The sequence below is a fragment of the Salmo salar genome, chromosome 10 (genome assembly GCF_965601325.2).
Source record: "Salmo salar chromosome 10, fSalSal1, whole genome shotgun sequence".
NCBI lineage: Eukaryota > Metazoa > Chordata > Actinopteri > Salmoniformes > Salmonidae > Salmo > Salmo salar.
In genome coordinates, this window is record NC_138300.1 from 85821401 (window position 1) to 85840182 (window position 18782).

At 43.9% G+C, this 18782-nt stretch overlaps 1 protein-coding gene across 1 annotated transcript in view; it reads right to left on the reverse strand.

Moving 5' to 3' along the window:
* Nucleotides 1–18185, reverse strand: part of znrf1 (zinc and ring finger 1) — a 31379-nt gene extending 13194 nt beyond the window's left edge. The window contains exons 1-2 of the mRNA XM_082957207.1: nt 16973–18185; nt 2260–2355 (exon numbers count right to left, since the gene is read on the reverse strand). Coding sequence (XP_082813333.1) covers nt 2260–2355; nt 16973–17357 — 481 coding nt within the window. The 5' untranslated portion in view covers nt 17358–18185. The remainder of the gene's footprint in view (nt 1–2259; nt 2356–16972) is intronic.
* Between the last annotated feature and the right edge of the window lie 597 nt (nt 18186–18782).

Consider the following 18782-nt stretch of genomic DNA (forward strand, 5'->3'; position numbering starts at 1 on the left):
GGTGTTGTGTTGCCAGATTTCAGTGCTGCTTTTGATGTAATTGATCATGAACTGTTACTAGGTAAACTCAAATGTAATGGTTTTAAGTCTGCAGCTCTATCTTGGATGGAAAGCTACCTATCCAGGAGAAGGCAAAAATTGTTCTTTAAATGGTAGCTTTTCAACCAGTAAAGATGTACACTGTGGTGTTCCTCAAGGAAGTTGCCTAGGCCCACTTCTCATTACTTTCAGTAATGAACAAAGCAAGAGTGGTCATGTATGCTGATGACTCTACAATGTATAGTGCAGCATCAGAATGTAATGAGCTAACAGATGTACTGAGCAGTGAACTAAGAATGGTGTCAGTGGGTTGATATGAACAAATTGGTGTTGAACATTTCTAAAACTAAATGTATCGTAATTGGTTGAAGATATATGCTTGCTGATGATCCCCAATTGAATGTGTTGATGAATAGAACACATGTAGAGCAAGTGAAAAAAACTAAACTACTAGGCATCATGTTGGACGCAGCTTTATCATGACATAGATAATATTTTTGTTAAGATGGGTAAGGGAATTGCTGTCACAAGAAAATGTTCAGAGTATGTAACATCTAGCACACTCAATCAGGTGATTCAATCCCTGGTTCTATCACACTTAGAGTACTGTCCGGTTATATGGTCATCTGCAGCAAAGAAAGATATAAAAAAGCTCCAAATGGCTCAAAACAGGGCTGGTAGATTACCTCTTCATTGCTCTATCCGTATGAATATTATCCAAATGCGTCAGAATCTCTCATGGGTTCACGTTAAAAACAAATTACTATCTAGTCGTCTGATTTTCTTTAGAAATGTTATATTTAAAAAATAAAAATAAAGATTTTTCAGTCCAGTTAGTACATACTAGCAACACGCATAACCACCAAATCAGACAGGCAAATTCAGGGCAGCTAAAACAACCCAAGCCAAGGAGAAATCGCCTTAAATCTACAGTTTTATATAGAGCCATAGCTGAATGGAACAATTTACCAATCCATATTTCTCAGGCAAAAAAATAAACCCACCTTCAAGGAAAAAAATAAAATAACATCTTATGCGATAGACCATATGACTGGACAGGAAATAGAAAGCATCAACTGAATGTTAAATGTGTTTCCTGTCAGGTATTTTGATGATCTGTATTGTCTACTTGTTGAATGTTTGAAGTCTTGAACGCGGTTGTTTGTAATGTCTTGTTAATTGGTGTTGGAACCCAGGAAGATTAGCCATCGTTACGGCGTTAGCTAATGGGGATCCTAATAAAAATTACAATCTTTTTCTACCCCCATTCTTTTTCAGCCCCTCATCTATCTCCTTCTCCATCCTCGTCCTGACAGATCTGGCTTTAAATGAGCCCCAGAAAACAGACTGGTCATACGTGACACGTTGCCCACAGGGTCACCTTCAGCCCCAGACCAGAACGGAAAGCGGTCACTCAAACAGGTAGCAGTCAGTCAGTCACAGGGCTGACCAAGGCTGCAGGCAGCCATCTCAGCTAGTCACGCTGTCAATCAAACAACCTGGAGCCAGGCCGGCACACAGGGTCACGGGAAAAGAACAGCAGACAAGCACCCATAATGCCCTGGGAAAGCTGATTGTATACCTGAATCGACTCTGAACATATACCTGGCTTGACTCCCTGAACATACTTATATGTGCTTAGCTGACACTCTGAACATTTAACTGTCTCTCCTACAATTTGAGCATACTGACTTCACATGAACCAAACCCAATTACAGAGCTAATGGCATACATACACCATCTCTGTGTTTGGGTAATGTATGGCACATGTCGATCAGGTTTTTCTTGTTTAGATACTGTGATTACTTCAGTACAAGCAGCTCAAGCCATTGATATAGAAATACAGGATTCTAATTCTATGGCTACAGTCTGCAATCCTGAACTCTCATATCGAGGCATGTCCACAGACAGACAGTAGTAATATGGAGAGAATCGATGGAGGGAATAACACTCGCAGTGACCCCCCAGCTCTGGTACTAGAGAGACGGCTCATATAGAGTTCACATCTACATTCCCACAGTCACAGCCAACATCGACATAGGGAGGAGAGAGCATCATAGGAGACGGGGATGAGAGGCTACGTGAGCAAGAGAGAGACAGAGGGATAATGAGAAGAATGCAAAGATTCAGAGGAGGAAAAGTGACAAACAAGAGGGGAGAGAAGAAGAGATGAAGAGCAGGATATAGGGTCTGGGGAGAGGTCGAGGAAGTGTGTCTCACCATTATAGGACAGGCGGGGCTTGCTTAGACACATGATGAAGTGCACCTCCATCTCATTGGACGCCACAGACTTGGAGCAGACAGGACACTTAAACCCTGTGGAGAACGAGGTTAGACCTTAGTATATACACACACACGTTAGTTACACTGGCGCTCAAAGCAACCATCCAATTTACAACAGTGAATAAGTGAAACAAATGATCTTGGATTATTACAAACCAATGTTCCAAACTAAAATGGGGACACCACAAACATTGGCATCAACCATGGAGTCACACTGAATCACTGTCTTTTCTAGTCAGTCCCCTTTGCATGACAATGTGATACAGACCTGTCCCCTATTAATCATGTAATACAACAATTATCATCTGTAAAAATGTTGAATGTTTACCTGCATATGGAAAGGGACTGCAGATGGAAATGAGCTGTGTTGGAAAATCTGGTGAGATATACAGTATGTTGTCCCTGACTAATAAACTAAACTCTTTTTCAAACTGTGTTGATACAAATCTGGCACATAGAGTGAGTCATTAATCACATACTGTAAATCCCATCTCAAATAACAGACATAACTTACTGCAAAGCCCTATTTTAGCTATCTCCCTTACGATGTTTGGTTTCAGCTTTGTGCATACAACAGCATTAGCAAAGCACATAACAGGAGATTATATCAATTCCTGGCGTCGCTCTCTATCCAGCCACGGGTTAAGTTTTGCATCAGGAGCTCTCAATACCGCTTAAACGCAGACACTAGTAGTGTTCAGCTGGCTGCACCCAACACCTTAAAACGTGCACAGCAACCATAAAACAGACACCGGGGCAGTGTCCCAAATGGCACCCTTTCCCTATATAGTGCACTACTTTGGAATATAGGGTCTCATTTGGGACGCAACCCAGTAGTGTTTAGCTGGCTGCTGCACCAAACCCTTTACATTTATTTACACAGTTACCATCCCAGATCCCACAGCGCTGGGCTGGACTTGCCAGTGTTTTAAATGTACAATAGCAGGCCATTATCACGTTGGCCAGGAAACCCCTCGGTACAGGGACCACGCTGTGCTGTGTGTGCATGGTCAGAAATGAGCTCAGCCGTGCCAAAATCAGCGTGTTTTTGGTACAATTATAACTATGCACTCATGAAGATGTTGCTATTCATTTAAACTGGTAGCATATGACCGAGCTATTCTTCATTACTAGTTAGTTATTCATGCAATGTTTTAGAGATGGTATATATATATATATATATAGAGATGGTATATGTATATATATATATATATATATATTATATATATATATATATATATATATATATATATATGCCGCTGGGACAGCAGTGGGCAGAATGTCCTTCCGTATTCTCTCTTTATTCAGTAGAGGGAAGGACAGCATAAATGTGTCAGTGGTGGGATTCGTAACCGTATTGCCCATGGACAATATGTGCTTGGGAGACTGCAGCACTACCGCTACGCCACGCTCCCGCACCGGAATGTGTGTTTAGTGTTAAGTCAGGATCTAAAGTCTTTCTTTGAGGCTTGTCTGGTTTCTATGAGTCTGTCTGGGATTTACCTAGAGAGCATAAAGCATTAAGCAGACGGACCAGCACAGTCGGGAGAAGAGGTGGAGAGATGAAGACAAGCTGTAGAAGTCTAGGTAAGGGAGTAGCTTGGAAGATAAGTATGACAAAGTGATGAAGGTGGGATTGATAGAGGAAGGGAGAAACTAAGAAGGGAAGTAAATGTAGTCAGTAAACCAGGGCCCCCTCCCCACCCACCAGCCCCCCACGGCAGCTGACCCACTTTTCCCCTGGCTGCTATTTTCAGCCCCTCCTTAGGGACAGACGGAGAGAAGGATGGAAGAAATTTGAGAAAAAAAGAGAGGTGCAGGAGGACTTTATAAGAGAGATGCTCTGCAGAGGTTGGATGGATCTGATGGACAGAGAAAGCCCATGAATCACCTCCCAGAAGGCAAGAGGCCAGAGAGGAACTATCTGTAAATGGCAAAGCAGACATTATATGGCAGCATCTCTATGACCATTCCAATGATCAAAGAAGTGTTCAAACAGAGTTCACTTGACAACCCTCATTATGGAATGGAAACAATGCTAATTTACCCTTCCCCATCTTGTTCAGACTTCCGCCCATTTTCTCTCACTGAATATAAGTGTGTGTGTCCATCCACTGAGGCGACATCAGCCTCTGAGAACATACTGTAACTGAGAAATAGCACTCTAATGTGAGGTCAAATCGGGGCAAATAGAAAATCACAAGACTGCATCAAAACACAAGCAAACAAAGATATTCCCTACAGTGAACACAGTGTGTGTCATGAACACAGAGCTGGCCCTTCATCAAACCACACGTACAAGACATACTTCATACTGGCAGAGAAAACACAAATAATCAACACAATAATACCTACATGAAACTAAGACTAACCAGCACACCATAACAGATTTCTTATGCGTGATCACGCTCTCCGTAGCCAATGGAAGTGAGACCTTTAAACAGGTTAAATTCACAAGGCCGCAGGGCCAAATGGATTAGCAGGACGCGTACTCAGAGCATGCGCTGACAAGTGTCTTCACTGACATTTCCAACATCTTCCTGACTCAGTCGGTAATACCTACACATTACAAGCAGACCACCATAGTCCCTGTGCCCAAGAACACCAATGTAACCTGTCTAAATGACTATCGCCCCAAAGCACTCACATCTGTAGCCATGAAATGCTTTGAAATGTTGGTCATAGCTCACATCAACACCATCATTCCAGAAACCCTGAATCAACTCCAATTCGCATACCACCCCAACATATCCACAGATGACAATCTCTATTGCACTCCACACTGCCCTTTCCCACCTGGACAAAAGGAACACCTACGTGAGAATGCTGTTCATTGACTACATCTCAGCATTCAACACCATAGCGCCCTCCAAGCTAATTTTTTATTTAACTAGGCAAGTCAGTTAAGAACAAATTCTTATTTACAATGACGGCCTACACGGGCCAAACCCGGACAACGCTGGTCCAATTGTGCGCCGCCCTAAAGGACTCCCAATCCCAGCCGGTTGTGATACAGCCTGGATTCAAACCAGGGTGTTTGTAGTGACGCCTCTAGCACTGAGATGCAGTGCCTTAGACCGCTGCGCCACACGGGAGCCCATTACTAAATTAAGGACCCTGGGGCTAAACACCTCCCTCTGCAACCGGATCCTGGCCTTCCTGACGGGTCGCCCCCAGGTGGTAAGGGTAGGGAACAACACATCCGCCACGCTTATCCTCAACACAGGGGGCCCTCAGGGGTGCGTGCTTAGTCCCCTCCTATACTCCCTGTTTACCCACGACTGCGTGGCCGCGCACGACTCCAACACCATCATTAACACCACAGTGGTAGGCCTGATCACCAACAACGAGACAGCCTACAGGGAGGTCAGAGACCTGGCATTGTGGTGCCATGACAACAACCTCTCCCTCAACGTCCGCAAGACAAAGGAACTGATCGTGGACTACAGGAAATGGATGGCCGAGTACACCCCCATCCACAGGTCTGTAGTGGAGCATGTCAAGAGCTTGAAGTTCCTGTGTCCACGTCATTAATGAATTATCATGGTCCAGACACACCAACACAGTCGTGAAGAGGGTACGACAATGCCTCATCCCCTTCAGGAGGCTGAAAATATTCGGCACAGGCCCTCAGATCTTCAAAAGGTTCTACAGCTGCACCATTGAGAGCATCTTGACTGGATGCATCACCGCTTGGTATGGCAAATGCTTGGCAAGGCGCTACAGAGGGTAGTGCGCACGGCCCAGTACATCACTGGGGCCAAGCTCTCTGCAATCCAGGACCTCTATATCAGGCGGTGTCAGAGGAAGGCCCTAAACATTGTCAAAGACTCCAACCATCCAAGTCAGACTGTTCTCTCTGCAACTGCACGTTACGCGGGTCGGTGCACCAAATCTGGAACTGACAGGACTCTGAACAACTTCTACCCCCAAACCATAACACTGCTAGACCCTTTTGGCACTAACTATTTTGACTCATCACATACACTGCTGTTACTGTTTATTATCTATCCTGTTGCCTAGTCACTATCGCTGCCTACATTATATGCCACAGGAGGCTGCTGAGAGAAGGGCGGCTTATAATAATGGCCGGAACGGAGCGAATGGAATAGCATCGATGTATTTGATACCATTCCACTCCAACCATTACCATGAGTCCGTCCACCCCAATTAAGGTGACACCAATCTCCTGTGGTATATGTACACATCTACCTTAATTACCTCGTACCGCTGCACATTGACTCGGTACTGATACCCCGTGTATACAGCCAAGGTATCATTACTCATTGAGTATTTATTCCTTGTGTTATAGATTTTTGTTTTTCCTTCTCTCTGCGTTGTTGGGAAGGACCCGGAAGCACTTCACTGTTAGTCTACCTGTTGTTTGCGAAGCATGTGACAACTAAAATTGTATTTGGTTTGATATTCTTACTAGGTAATAGTACAGCCACTGTATACTTACCCTGAACAATGTAGAGTACAGATGTTGTCACAACTGTATAGATATCAAGCCATTGTTAAAGTAACTATGGAGTGGGCATGCTAAGCCCAAGCTGACCAGCGTGCTGCCCCCATGTTTCTGTAGGTGAAATAGAGCCGTCACACTGCGCTTCTGTTAAAGTGTCCCAAGGCGCCTCTCGACAAAGCCGACACATTTCTCAAGCCGAGCCGACTGACTCAATCTCTGCTTCATGCATTTTTCATGATACCGCTGCAGTCCAGCCCCATTCCCCATCGTCAATGATAAAGAATTCAAAACCTTACAAAAATACCTATGTCTCGGAAGCTCATAAAATGTCCATGACTGGCCACCAGCATTACGATAGCTTCCTTCCTCAGGATCATTACCCTCTCGATACCTAACCCCACCTCTCCGTGTGTGAGAGAAGAAAAACCATCTCGTTTTTTACATGATGTCAAACTGCATTTACCCTTCTGAAGAAGCACTTCAAATGTGAATTACTGTGATTTAAGACTCAATTGTAAACATTAGGCATAAGAAATGGATCACTTAAACCACCAAACAAAAAAAGAAGTAGATAGATAGGATCAGCCCCCTAAATGAGTTTAGATCAAATTAACGGTTAGGTTAATTGTTTCATAAACCACACTCTGACTGAATCAATACATTGTTGTAACAAGTGTATTCAACCTTCACATAAATATCTAGGCTCTAGGCCTGTTTGAAATGGAAGACCGAAAAACACAGAAAAATGTTTTGGATAAATGCTGATGGTAAAGGCAAGGCCATGCATCTGACAATATTTCACTCATGTGGTACAAACATCACTGCTTAAGCACAGTTAAAATACCTCAGAATAATTTCCTCCACACAGGTCTTTTGGGGGCCATAAGTGAGATTTGGTTGGGGGGCCCCTCACTTCGCAGTAAAACATTTTAGTGACCCCCCTCTTGACGGTGAAGAGAAAACTAACATTTTAAAGTTTATTTCCTGCAATTGTACACATTTTGTGATGGGGCGTAGAGAACATGTTGCAGTTTTATAAAAAATGTCATGCAATTCTAGAGCAGAGACACAAAATGTGCAATTTTACAGCTAATTTCCTGCAAATCTACCTATTTTTCCATGGGATTGAGAAAGATTTTTGCCATTTTAAAGATAAATCCCAGCAATTCTACATTTCCCCATGACTTATGCCATGTTAATATGATATCTGAGTGAGAGTGACTAACAAAATCAATGGGGGCCCCCTGGAGGTCAGGGCCCCTAGGCATGTGCCCGGTGGGTATCCCTGCATGCCCAGTCTATATTCGGCCATGATTACTACAAGTTTAGATCGCTGGCTAGACTACCTATCAATTCAGATATTGTTAGCCGACATGGCTAATTGAGTGACTGTCAGTGACTGACATAACGAGAAAAACTGCTAATGCACAACTAAATTTATAAATTGCACTTGGTGTATTCTACTATTCTTACTCTTAATAGTAAGTTGAGACCCCAACTGAGTTCCTAAAATAAAAAAATAAAAATACAACAGAAATAATATCAGTCTATGGATTTCACGACTGGGAATACAGATACAGTATCAGGTAAGATCCAAATGCAGACTGTTGAAGTAACAATATTTATTACAGCAACAGGGGCAGGCAAACGACAGGTCAAGGCAGGCAGGGGTCGATAATCCAGAGTAGTGGGGCAAAGAAACAGGACAGCAGGCAGGCTCAGGGTTAGGTCAGGCAGGCAGGCTTGCTCAGAGACAGGACATGCAAGGGTCAAAACCAGCAGGGCGAGAAAAAGAGAGACTGGGGAAAAGCAGGAGCTGAGCCAAAACGCTAGTTGACTTGACAAACAAGACAAACTGGCAACACAGGTATAAGTACCCAGGGGATAATGGGCAACACCTGGAAGGGGGGGGGGGGGGGGGGGGGGGTGGAGACAAGCACAAGGACAGGTGAAACAGATCAGATATGCGTCTGTTGGTCACAGATACCTTAAATAAAAGGTAGGGTGTGGATCAGAACACATGTCCGTATCTGGTGTGACAACCATTTGCCTCTTGCAGCGTGACACACCTCCTTCGCATAGAGTTGATCAGGCTGTCGATTGTGGCTGTGAGAAGTTGCTGGATAAGGGCGGGAACTGGAACAGGATGTTGTACACGTTGATCCAGAGCATCCCAAACGTGCTCAAATGGGTGACATGTCTGGAAAGTATGCAGCCCATGGAAGAACTTGGACATTTTCAGCTTCCAGGAATTGTGTACAGTTCCTTGCGACATGGGGCCGTGCATTATCATGGTGAAATATGAGGTGATGGCGGCGGATGAATGGCATGACACTGGGCCTCAGGATCTCGTCACTGTATCACTGTGCATTCAAATTGCCATTGATAAAATGCAACTGTGTTTGTTGTCCGTTACTTATGCCTGCCAATACCATAATCCCTGTTCACAACATTGACATCAGCAAACCGTTCGCCCACACGACGCCGTACATGCTCTGCAATCTGCCCAGTACAGTTGAAACAGGGATTCATCCGTGAGGAACAAAACTTCTCCAGCGTGCCAGTGGCCATCGAAGGTGAGCATTTGCCCACTGAAGTGGGTTACGACGCCAAACTGCGGTCAGGTAAAGACCCTGGTGACGTCGACAAGCACGCAGATGAGCTTCTCTGAGACAGTTTCTGACAGTTTGTGCAGAAATTCTTTGTGTGTGCAAACCCCAGTTTCATCAGCTGTCCAGGTGGCTGGTCTCAGATGATCCTGGAGGTGAAGAAGACAGATGTGGAGGTCCTGAGCTGACGTGGTTATACGTGGTCTGCGGTCGTGAGGCCGGTTGGACATACTGCCAAATTCTTTAAAATGATGTTGGAGGCGGCTTAAGGTAGAGAAATTAACCTTAAATTCTCTGGCAACAGCTCTGGTGAACATTCCTGCAGTCAGCATGTCAATTACACGCTCCCTCAAAACTTGTGGCATTGTATTGTGTGACATAAGTGCACATTTACTGTCCCCAGCACGAGGTGCACCTATGTAATGATCATGCTGTTTAATCAGCTTCTTGATATGCCACACTTGTCAGGTGGATGGACTATCTTGGCAAATAAAAAATACTCACTAACAGAGATGTAAACAAATTTGTGTACAAAATTTGAGAGAAATAAGCGTATGGAAAATGTCAGGGATCTTTTATTTCAGCTCATGAAACCAACACTTTACATGTTGCGGTTATGTTTTTGTTCAGTGTACTGTATATTATTTTTTATTTTTTCACTTGGGGGCCCCCTAGCGACCACTTACGCCTGGAACCGGCCCTGCCTCCACAGGTCAAAACTGTGAGCTTGATGAACTTGGAAAGATCTGGTTTTGAATTAATAAAGTTCAGTTTCCAAATGTTCTGAAGACTCACCCAAAACCAAACCACTATTTTAATTAAATTGTAGCAATTCATTTAGACAAATGTTTGGCTTCTACCTTGAACTTGTATTGATTTTAAAGCAATCATGAATCTGAACACTTCATGAATCATTAATCTCTACTTAAAGCAATCCTGTCATCGCCTCAAGCGTTCTGCATAAATTATACAATGCATTCGTTAAGTATTCAGACCCCCTGCCTTTTTCCACATTGTTACGTTACAGCCTTATTCTAAAATAGATAATTTTTTTAAATCCTCATCACTCCACAATGACAAAGCGAAGACAATTTCTAAAAACCTAAAGCAAATGTATTAAAAATAAAAAACAGAAATACCTTACTTACATTCAGACCCTTTGCTAGGAGACTCAAAATTAAGCTCAGGTGCATCCTGTTTCCATTGATTATCCTTGAGATGTTTCTATAACTTGATTGGAGTCCACCTTTGGTAAATTCAATTGATTGGACATGATTTAGAAAAAGGCACACACACACCTGTCTATATAAGGTCCCACAGTTGACAGTGCAAAACCCAAGCCATGAGGTCGAAGGAATTGTCCATAGAGCTCCAAAACAGGATTGTGTCAAGGCACAGATCTGGGGAAGGGGACCAAAACAATTCTGCAGCATTGAAGGTCTCCATAAACACAGCGGCTTCCATCATTCTTAAATGGAAGAAGTTTGGAACCACCAAGACTCTTCCTAGAGCTGGCCGCCTGGCCAAACAGAGCAATCGGGGGAGAAGGGAGGTGACCAAGAACCCGATGGTCACTCTGACAGAGCTCCAGAGTTCCTCTGTGGAGATGGTATAACCTTCCAGAAGGAAGGTTACCATCTGTGCAACACTCCACCAAGCAGGCCTTTATGGTAGAATCGCCAGATGGAAGCCACTCCTCAGTAAAAGGCACATGACAGCCCACTTGGAGTTTGCCAAAAGGCACCTAAAGGACTCTCAGACAATGAAAAACAAAATTCTCTGGTCTGATGAAACCAAGATGAATGCCAAGCGTCACGTCTGGAGGAAACCTGGCACCAACCCTACGGTGAAGCATGGTGATGATAGCATCATGCTGTGGGGATGTTTTCAGCGGCAGGGACTGGGAGACTAGTCAGGATTGCGGGAAAGATAAACAGAGCAAAGTACAGAGAGATCCTTGATGAAAACCTGCTCCAGGGCGCTCAGGACCTTAGACTGGAGCGAAGGTTCACCTTCAAAACAGGACAACGACCCTAGGCACACAGCCAAGACAATGCAGGAGTGGCATTGGGACAAGTGTCAATGTCCCTGAGTGGCCCAGCCAGACCCCGGACTCTGGAGAGACCTGAAAATAGCTGTGCAATGACACTACCCATCCAACCTGACAGAGCTTGAGAGGATCTGCAGAGAAGAATGGGAGAAACTCCCCAAATACACGTGTGCCAAGCTTGTCACGCCAATACCCAATAAGACTTGCGGCTGTAGTCGCTGCCAAAATTTGCTTCAACAAAGTACTGAATAAAGAGTCTGAATACATTGTAAATGTGAGATTTCTGTTTTGAAAAATTATACATTTGCAAACATTTCTAAAAACGTGTTTTTGCTTTGTCATTATGAGGTATTCTGTGCAGATTGATGAGGGGGGAAAAACGATTTAATTCATTTTAGAATAAGGCTGTAACGTAACAAAATGTGGAAAATGTCAAGGGGTCTGAATACTTTCCGAATGCACTGTATATAATACATGATGGTTTACATAGATCAGAATATCATTAAACAACGTGTATTATTAGAACAAAGTAAGAAGTATGTTTCAGGGGGTTAAAATGCAAGGATGCCTACCCACCTGTTCCCTTAAGCATTCCACAAACATACACATTATCTAAAGGGAGTATTCACAACAAGAAGACCACCTCAGAAGCAGATCATTGGATTTCAAAGTCACAATATCAATATTTAGATTCATATTTTAATAGCATTCCCTTGGTTCATTGGTAAAATTTTATGAACACAAAACAAATAACACAAAATGAACTCTCCTGACTAGATCTCTCCCTACATTCATGTTGTTTTCAAAATGACATTCGACCGAATCTGTCTTTGCTCAGAGAATCATGTAGAGGGAGAGATGGAGGAGGGAAGAGAGGAGCAGGGGAGTTGTGGTAGCCAGCCAGACAAACAGCACAGAGGTTCAGGAGGAGCATTATGAACAGAGCCGAGAGGTACAGTAGCAGACAGAGTGCACATCCCAAATGGCACCCTATTCCTTATACAGATGTAGGATCTTAAATTTGAGCCAGTTTGATACAGCAGGAGAATCATCCTGCAGTAACAGGAAATGTGAATTGTTATGTGGATTATAATTAATGGACATTTTTGTAGGGGTTGCTAAAAAAAATTTTAAAGGGAAAATCAAGTCTGAAATTTCAAAGTGGAAATTAAACTTCAAATATACTACAGGTTTTACATTTCCTGCATTGCAGAAAAGTTCTCCTGCAACAGGGTGATCAAACTAAGATCCTACAAAAGTAGTGCACTATATAGGGAGCCATTTGGGATGGGACCCTGGTCAAAAGTAGTGCACTATATAGGGAATAGGGTGCTGTTTGGGATGCAGACAGCGAGAGGGATAAGACACCATTAAAAAAGGTACAGATGGGAAGTCTGTCTCCCTCTAGCAGGCAAGGTGACAGCTAGCTCCTTGTAATACCCTGCCCGGCCTGCTGTCCAGAAAGCCTCTGTCTCTGAGGAGAGCAGACACCTTGCTATTTCAAGCCCTCTCTCTGTCAAGTCAAGGACATAGCTTGTTTACTGTCTACACAGGTCATTAGAGTAGACAAGACAACATAGATTATCTTATTAAATCAGTGACCTTGTTTGTTTGTGTACATCTTCTTTCCATGTGTCTGGGCTGGTTGTCCCTCTAATGATGGTACTAAATGAGGAGTGTATGAGCGTGTCTAGAGACCTGTTTAGTCCAGAATACAGGACATTATGTTCAGAATACAGGACATTATGTTCAGAATACAGGACATTATGCCCATACATGGATAGTAGCCATTTGATTACATCACATCCAACTCAAACCCAACTCAGACAACTCTTTACCTTACCGGAAAGAATAGCAGTTTCCATGGAAACAGCTGAATGAGAGAGTCAAAGACTTGGAGAGGGAAAGGGGGAGGAGGGGGCCGTGAGAGCTGACATACTGACCTATTGTTGTTTTAGCTAAACTCTTTGATTGCAGGAAGTAATGTGGCCTTAGATACAGGTGAGACGGGGGTAGAGTTTGGGTAGGAGGGAGGTGTGTAATGGCACTGGTGTGTATCGTGTCGGGGAGAAAGGGGTATCATTACACAGTGAATAAGACAGAATGGCTGTTATGAGAAACAATGGGATTTAGGTTTGTGATGCTTAATGATATAGAAAGCATCCGGTGATCAGTGATGCTTGCTAGCCATTGGCATTATCAGTGTAGTTGATTGACAGGGGTCATTGCCCCCTGCTACTGATGTCAAAGGTTTATCTTTAGAAAGTCTCTGCTGTATGATGACAGGATTTAGTCCCTACACCATGGCAACGGTCGCCACTGCCTTTGCCTTTGCTCCGTCCATTTGTGGTGTCCTTTTATTACTACGGTCTGTCGGCTGTCACTCAACAACATACTGGCTGTGAAACACAGGTGTCAGAAAGTCTGTTAGAGGAACTTATCAAGCCTCTATCCCTCACCTCAGTCTCTTCCTTTCTCCCTCTATCCCTCTCTCCCTCCTTTCCTTTCTCCCTCCCTCTCTCCTTTCCTTTCTCCCTCCCTCTATTCCTCCCTCTATCCCTCTCTCCCTTCCTGGCCTTCTGTCTCTTGAGGAAACAAGTGTGTGAGGATATTGTGGGGATAGCAAGGAGCAAGCAAGTGTGCATCTTGAAAACAGCAGTGACAAGCACCATGGTTGTCACAGCAACAGAAATCCTCTCTCAGCAATCCAGTGTAGACTGTGTGTGTGTGTCCCTCTTCCTCTGTATACACTGTGCTGAGCTAATGGGAGAAGGGAGAGAGACAGTGTATGAGGGGATGGGAAAACAGAAATAAAATGAGAGAGAGTGACCTATATTGTTGAATCCCGCTGCCAGACAGTTTAGCACATATGTTCCACAATCCCATCATTCCAAAAAGACTTGCCACTAAAACCCAGCCACAACAGTGTGTGGGTCTACAGTAATGCGTGTGTTCATGTGTGTGTGTTATCATTGTCATTATTTACATTTCAATTAAAATGGCGGTGTACACAAGTGAATGACTGCTTATGGCTCTAATCTGAGAACAATTACATTGGCTTCCGCTAAAAGAGAGTTCAGTCAGTGCTCAGCTCACATTCACATTGGTGAGTGAGTGATTACTTATCTGTGACAGGTGACTGAACACTGTGGGTCTAACACAGGAGATATTACACAGACCCTTGTTAAAGGGTTCTTTCATCTGAAAGTGCATAACAACAACAACAGTAGACGAACAACTCACTAAGTGACAATGCAGATAGGACTCTGTTTAGGAACTGCATCCGTGGAGGGAGAATTGTCTCAGTGTTGTTCACTGCTTGCATCTAGATCAAACAGTTGAATATCAGGAGGAGGTTTCCTGCCAGGATCAAGCTTATCAGGCAGTCATACACCAGCCGCGTAGGCACGGAGACACACTGGAAGCCAGGCCCAACCAATCAGATTGAGCAACAACAACAAACTATTTACTTGTCAGTGGTCCAAATGGGACATTATTTGTCATGCAGGAAGTTAGCCGTTCTGTTTTTGGTCCATCCCAAATTTCCGCTGGCCCACCCACAAATTAATTTATGGCTACGGCACTGTCATACACTATTGATAGAGTGTCAATGCAGTATCACGGAGGCTGAGGAGAAGGACAGGCCAAAACAGTCCAGTTGGTAAAGATCAGAGGCCTCTGTGATATTTGGGCAATTCCACTGTAACAGAATTACACTGAGACTCAGATTTTTCCATTTAAAATGTATGCCAAACAAAAAAAACATTGATTTTAATGTTTAACAAACCATACAACTCTATGCAAAATGACTATTTTGAACAATTTACACAGTAAAAAAATAACAATTCACTGGAAAAACTGTGCAAAGTTTGGTGACATAATGAATTGGTAACACAGCTTTATTCTGTTACTAAACATATCTGCACAGTTCATCCTGTAAATCAGTTTTTGAAACATTTTCAGTGGAAATGTTTAAAAGTAGTCGTGGTGAATAAAGTTGTACGGTTTGGTAAAGGCCCACTGCAGTCAAAAACATGATTTTCCCACACTATGAGGTTGGAATAATACTGTGAAATGTATGATAATGACATTGTGTTTTGGTGGGTTGGAGTTTGGGCCTGCCTGGTGACCTGCCTCCCCACTCAGACCACTCCCAGACAGTCCTAGCAAAAGTATTGCTTGAGAAATTGCTATTTGCTAAGAAGCATATTTTATTCTTTTTGACCATTTTAATTGAAAACAATCAGAGTAGGTTACTTAATTGTTACCCAGAAATGATTTGATATTGCGATAAGGGCTGTCTTGGACCAGTGTAATTCTGCTCCCATAGAATTGCCCATTTGTAATGATCAAACCCTTGGAGAAGTACAGTATATATCCCATTGTCATAGGAGAGCTCTAATGTGACTTTGTGTCATTACATGGTTTATTTTGCAGCAGAACGGTCTACCACGGTGGCAACTCAAGCCTCTCTGTGTTAAAATGCTTTGCAGACTGCCAGTACTGTTTCTAGCTTGACTAATCAATTGAAGGCAACAAGATGTCTCACAAATGCTCCAATGAGATAAGAAATATCCAGAAAAATACTACATACTATGATAGGAGCGTGACCACAACAGACTGGAGGGTTTGAAATGGATAGAATTTAAGATTTGGTGTCTCTGTCTCAAAACATGCTCTACCAGAGACATGGAGCTCAGAATGGAGTAATTGGACATCTTTAATACTGTTGGTCTAGAATAAACCAGTGTAAGGCATTGGTCTACTTAGCATGGCCTTCACTTTTCAATCCCCATTAATATCCTGTGAATCTGAAACCTGAATACATTGACTATCTTTTCTGTCATTAGGCCTTCTCTAGCCACACCCCTCCCCCGGCCAGAGTGGACAGAAGAAAGCAAAGAAAGAGTCCATGTTCTGAAAACAGGGCTAAATTCTGTACCTGAAGCTGGACCAGTGGCTTGCTCACAGAAAGCTTCTCAGTCACATAATAATGAATATCAGGGGTCGCCTAGCGATAAAAGGGAGGCAAACAATCTGGATGATGCCTAACTTTCTGTTTCCTCCTGTGGGCTGCTGGTTTGGGCTTTGGTAATGAGGGCCTGAGCCAGTGTCCTCAGTTTTCTGCAGCTCAGGCCCTGACAAGCCCAGTCAGTGAGACATATTGTGGTCTGAGGTAAGCGGATGATAATGCTGGGCCCTCCCTCTTCCTCTCTAATCATAGGCCAATTGACTGAGCTAGATTTGGGAACATGGCTTATTAGCGTCATTTCTCACAACAAGGTATTGGAGACATCCTGCCATACAGGAGGTCAGACACTCAATAAACCCTGACTTACTGGCCTGCTGTACACACATACATGCACTGCACAGTCGCACACACTTCACAAATTAATTAACTAAGTTCCATGGATGGTAGGGAGGTTTGCTGATGACATCTAGCCTAATGTCAATGCATCCCTCTGTACACCCTGATAACTGTGATGTATGCTGCCAGCCAGAGGTGGATGTGTTGACACTTACCACTGTGGGCGCTAAACCACCGGGGTGCAATGTGCAGGGGCAAGGTGTCTGCCAACGACCCTCGGGATCCCAGATAGAGCATACCGTCCGTGTGATGCCCGCCGCCTGTTTCCTGGTAGCCGTTACCATGGGCAGCGTTAGTTCCAGAACCCCCTCCGGCCCTGTCCGAGTCAGTTCCTCTGGGGGTATAAAACCCAAAGGGCACCGCAGGACTATGTTCTATGCCCATCGTAGCCACTGAACTCACTGAGCGGCTGCGTAGCCCCATAGTGCCACTCGGTCGGTAGTGCCCAAAGTGAGCCGAGGGCGGCACTGCGCTGTCATCCGTCGAGACACCGGGAAAAGCACCCCGTGGCCGCCCTGCCGTACTTTGCTTGCCCCCCATCCAAAGCACCCGAGCAAAATGGGTGGGGGTTGTTGAAATGGGGGCTCCGCAGAGAGTCGAGCCGTCACTGGAATCGCCCCCGACACGCCTGTCTGCAGTGGACTTCTCGCCCTTTGCCAAAGACAAAACGGCACCTAAAAAAAATCTGGGTTGTCAAGTCTGACTAACAGACGCAACAGCCCATTTCCCTGACCGCAACATGAGCGAGTGAATGCTTTGATTCACACCAACCGAGAAAAACTAGAATATATAGTATGATGTCAAACGAATGACAGAAAAACAAAACGATAAAGATAAGCAACACGTTTTCCCTCACAGCTAATGACAGGTAGCCTGCCCCAAATCACAACAGGGATGACAAACACAAAGCGCAACAAACGTATCCGACAGTCGCGCTTCTCCGCAATAGGCTACCACATTTACATTTATTATTTTGCCTTGACTGGCTCAGCTGATCATAGCAATGACAACTGTTGCTGTCTGTCTGCCAGTATGTCTTTCCAACGATGTGTGTCCGAGTCCAGTTGTTCTCCGGTTCCCGGAGATTCGGGTCAATGTATGCCGCTCCCCTGCACTATCATATCCGCGCGCTCGCTCTCACTCTTGCTGCTGGCAGACAATGACGTTCAGTGCGCATACTCGGATTATCAATTTAAACACAGTGTGAAGAGGGAATACACAGTACTCTATATTCTTAATCACGATTAATTGATGAACAGATTGTCCTCGTTATCTATCTCTTCTAGAAATCCAACGATGGCTCTTGTCTGGCTCGCCCCGCGGCTGCCAAATCAGAACGCAGTGTGAGCAGAGGACGAGATATGACCTGATGTCATAGCCAAGTTAACATGCAGATGGCACAGCATTCATATTTCTCACCATATACTGCATTGTTGAGATTATTGACTCATGAGTAATTATGGGATTAGGCCTACTAAATCTCATCCTGATGATTGGTAGCCTTGATGTATTTCCCCCCAAATAGTCCTAATTGTTATTGGCATAAATTATTGCCAAACTGTTTATTAGCCTACTGTTAAATAAACTATAAATAAACAAACAATGAACACTATTCACCATTTATAAACCCAGTAAAGAATTTGTAAGGTGCCAGAATGTAAAATAAACGACCACTGTGTGTTTCTTAAAAAGCAATCTGACTGAGAAAACGATGTATCATTCCATGGAATCACAGTTGAAAGACAAAGGATAGCCTATAGGCCTACGGAACGAGTCAGAGGTATTTACTTTGCCTTCTTTTATTATTGTGTGTGGGTGTGCCACTGTGCCAGGAAACACACATCGAATGTGTGCGTGTGTTAACAATCTCTTTGATTTAGGCTACACGTGATACAGGTTGGCCTATGTGTCTGAATGTGTGGGTTTGAGTGACAGCACAGTCAGGGGCATAAATGGGAGTGACAG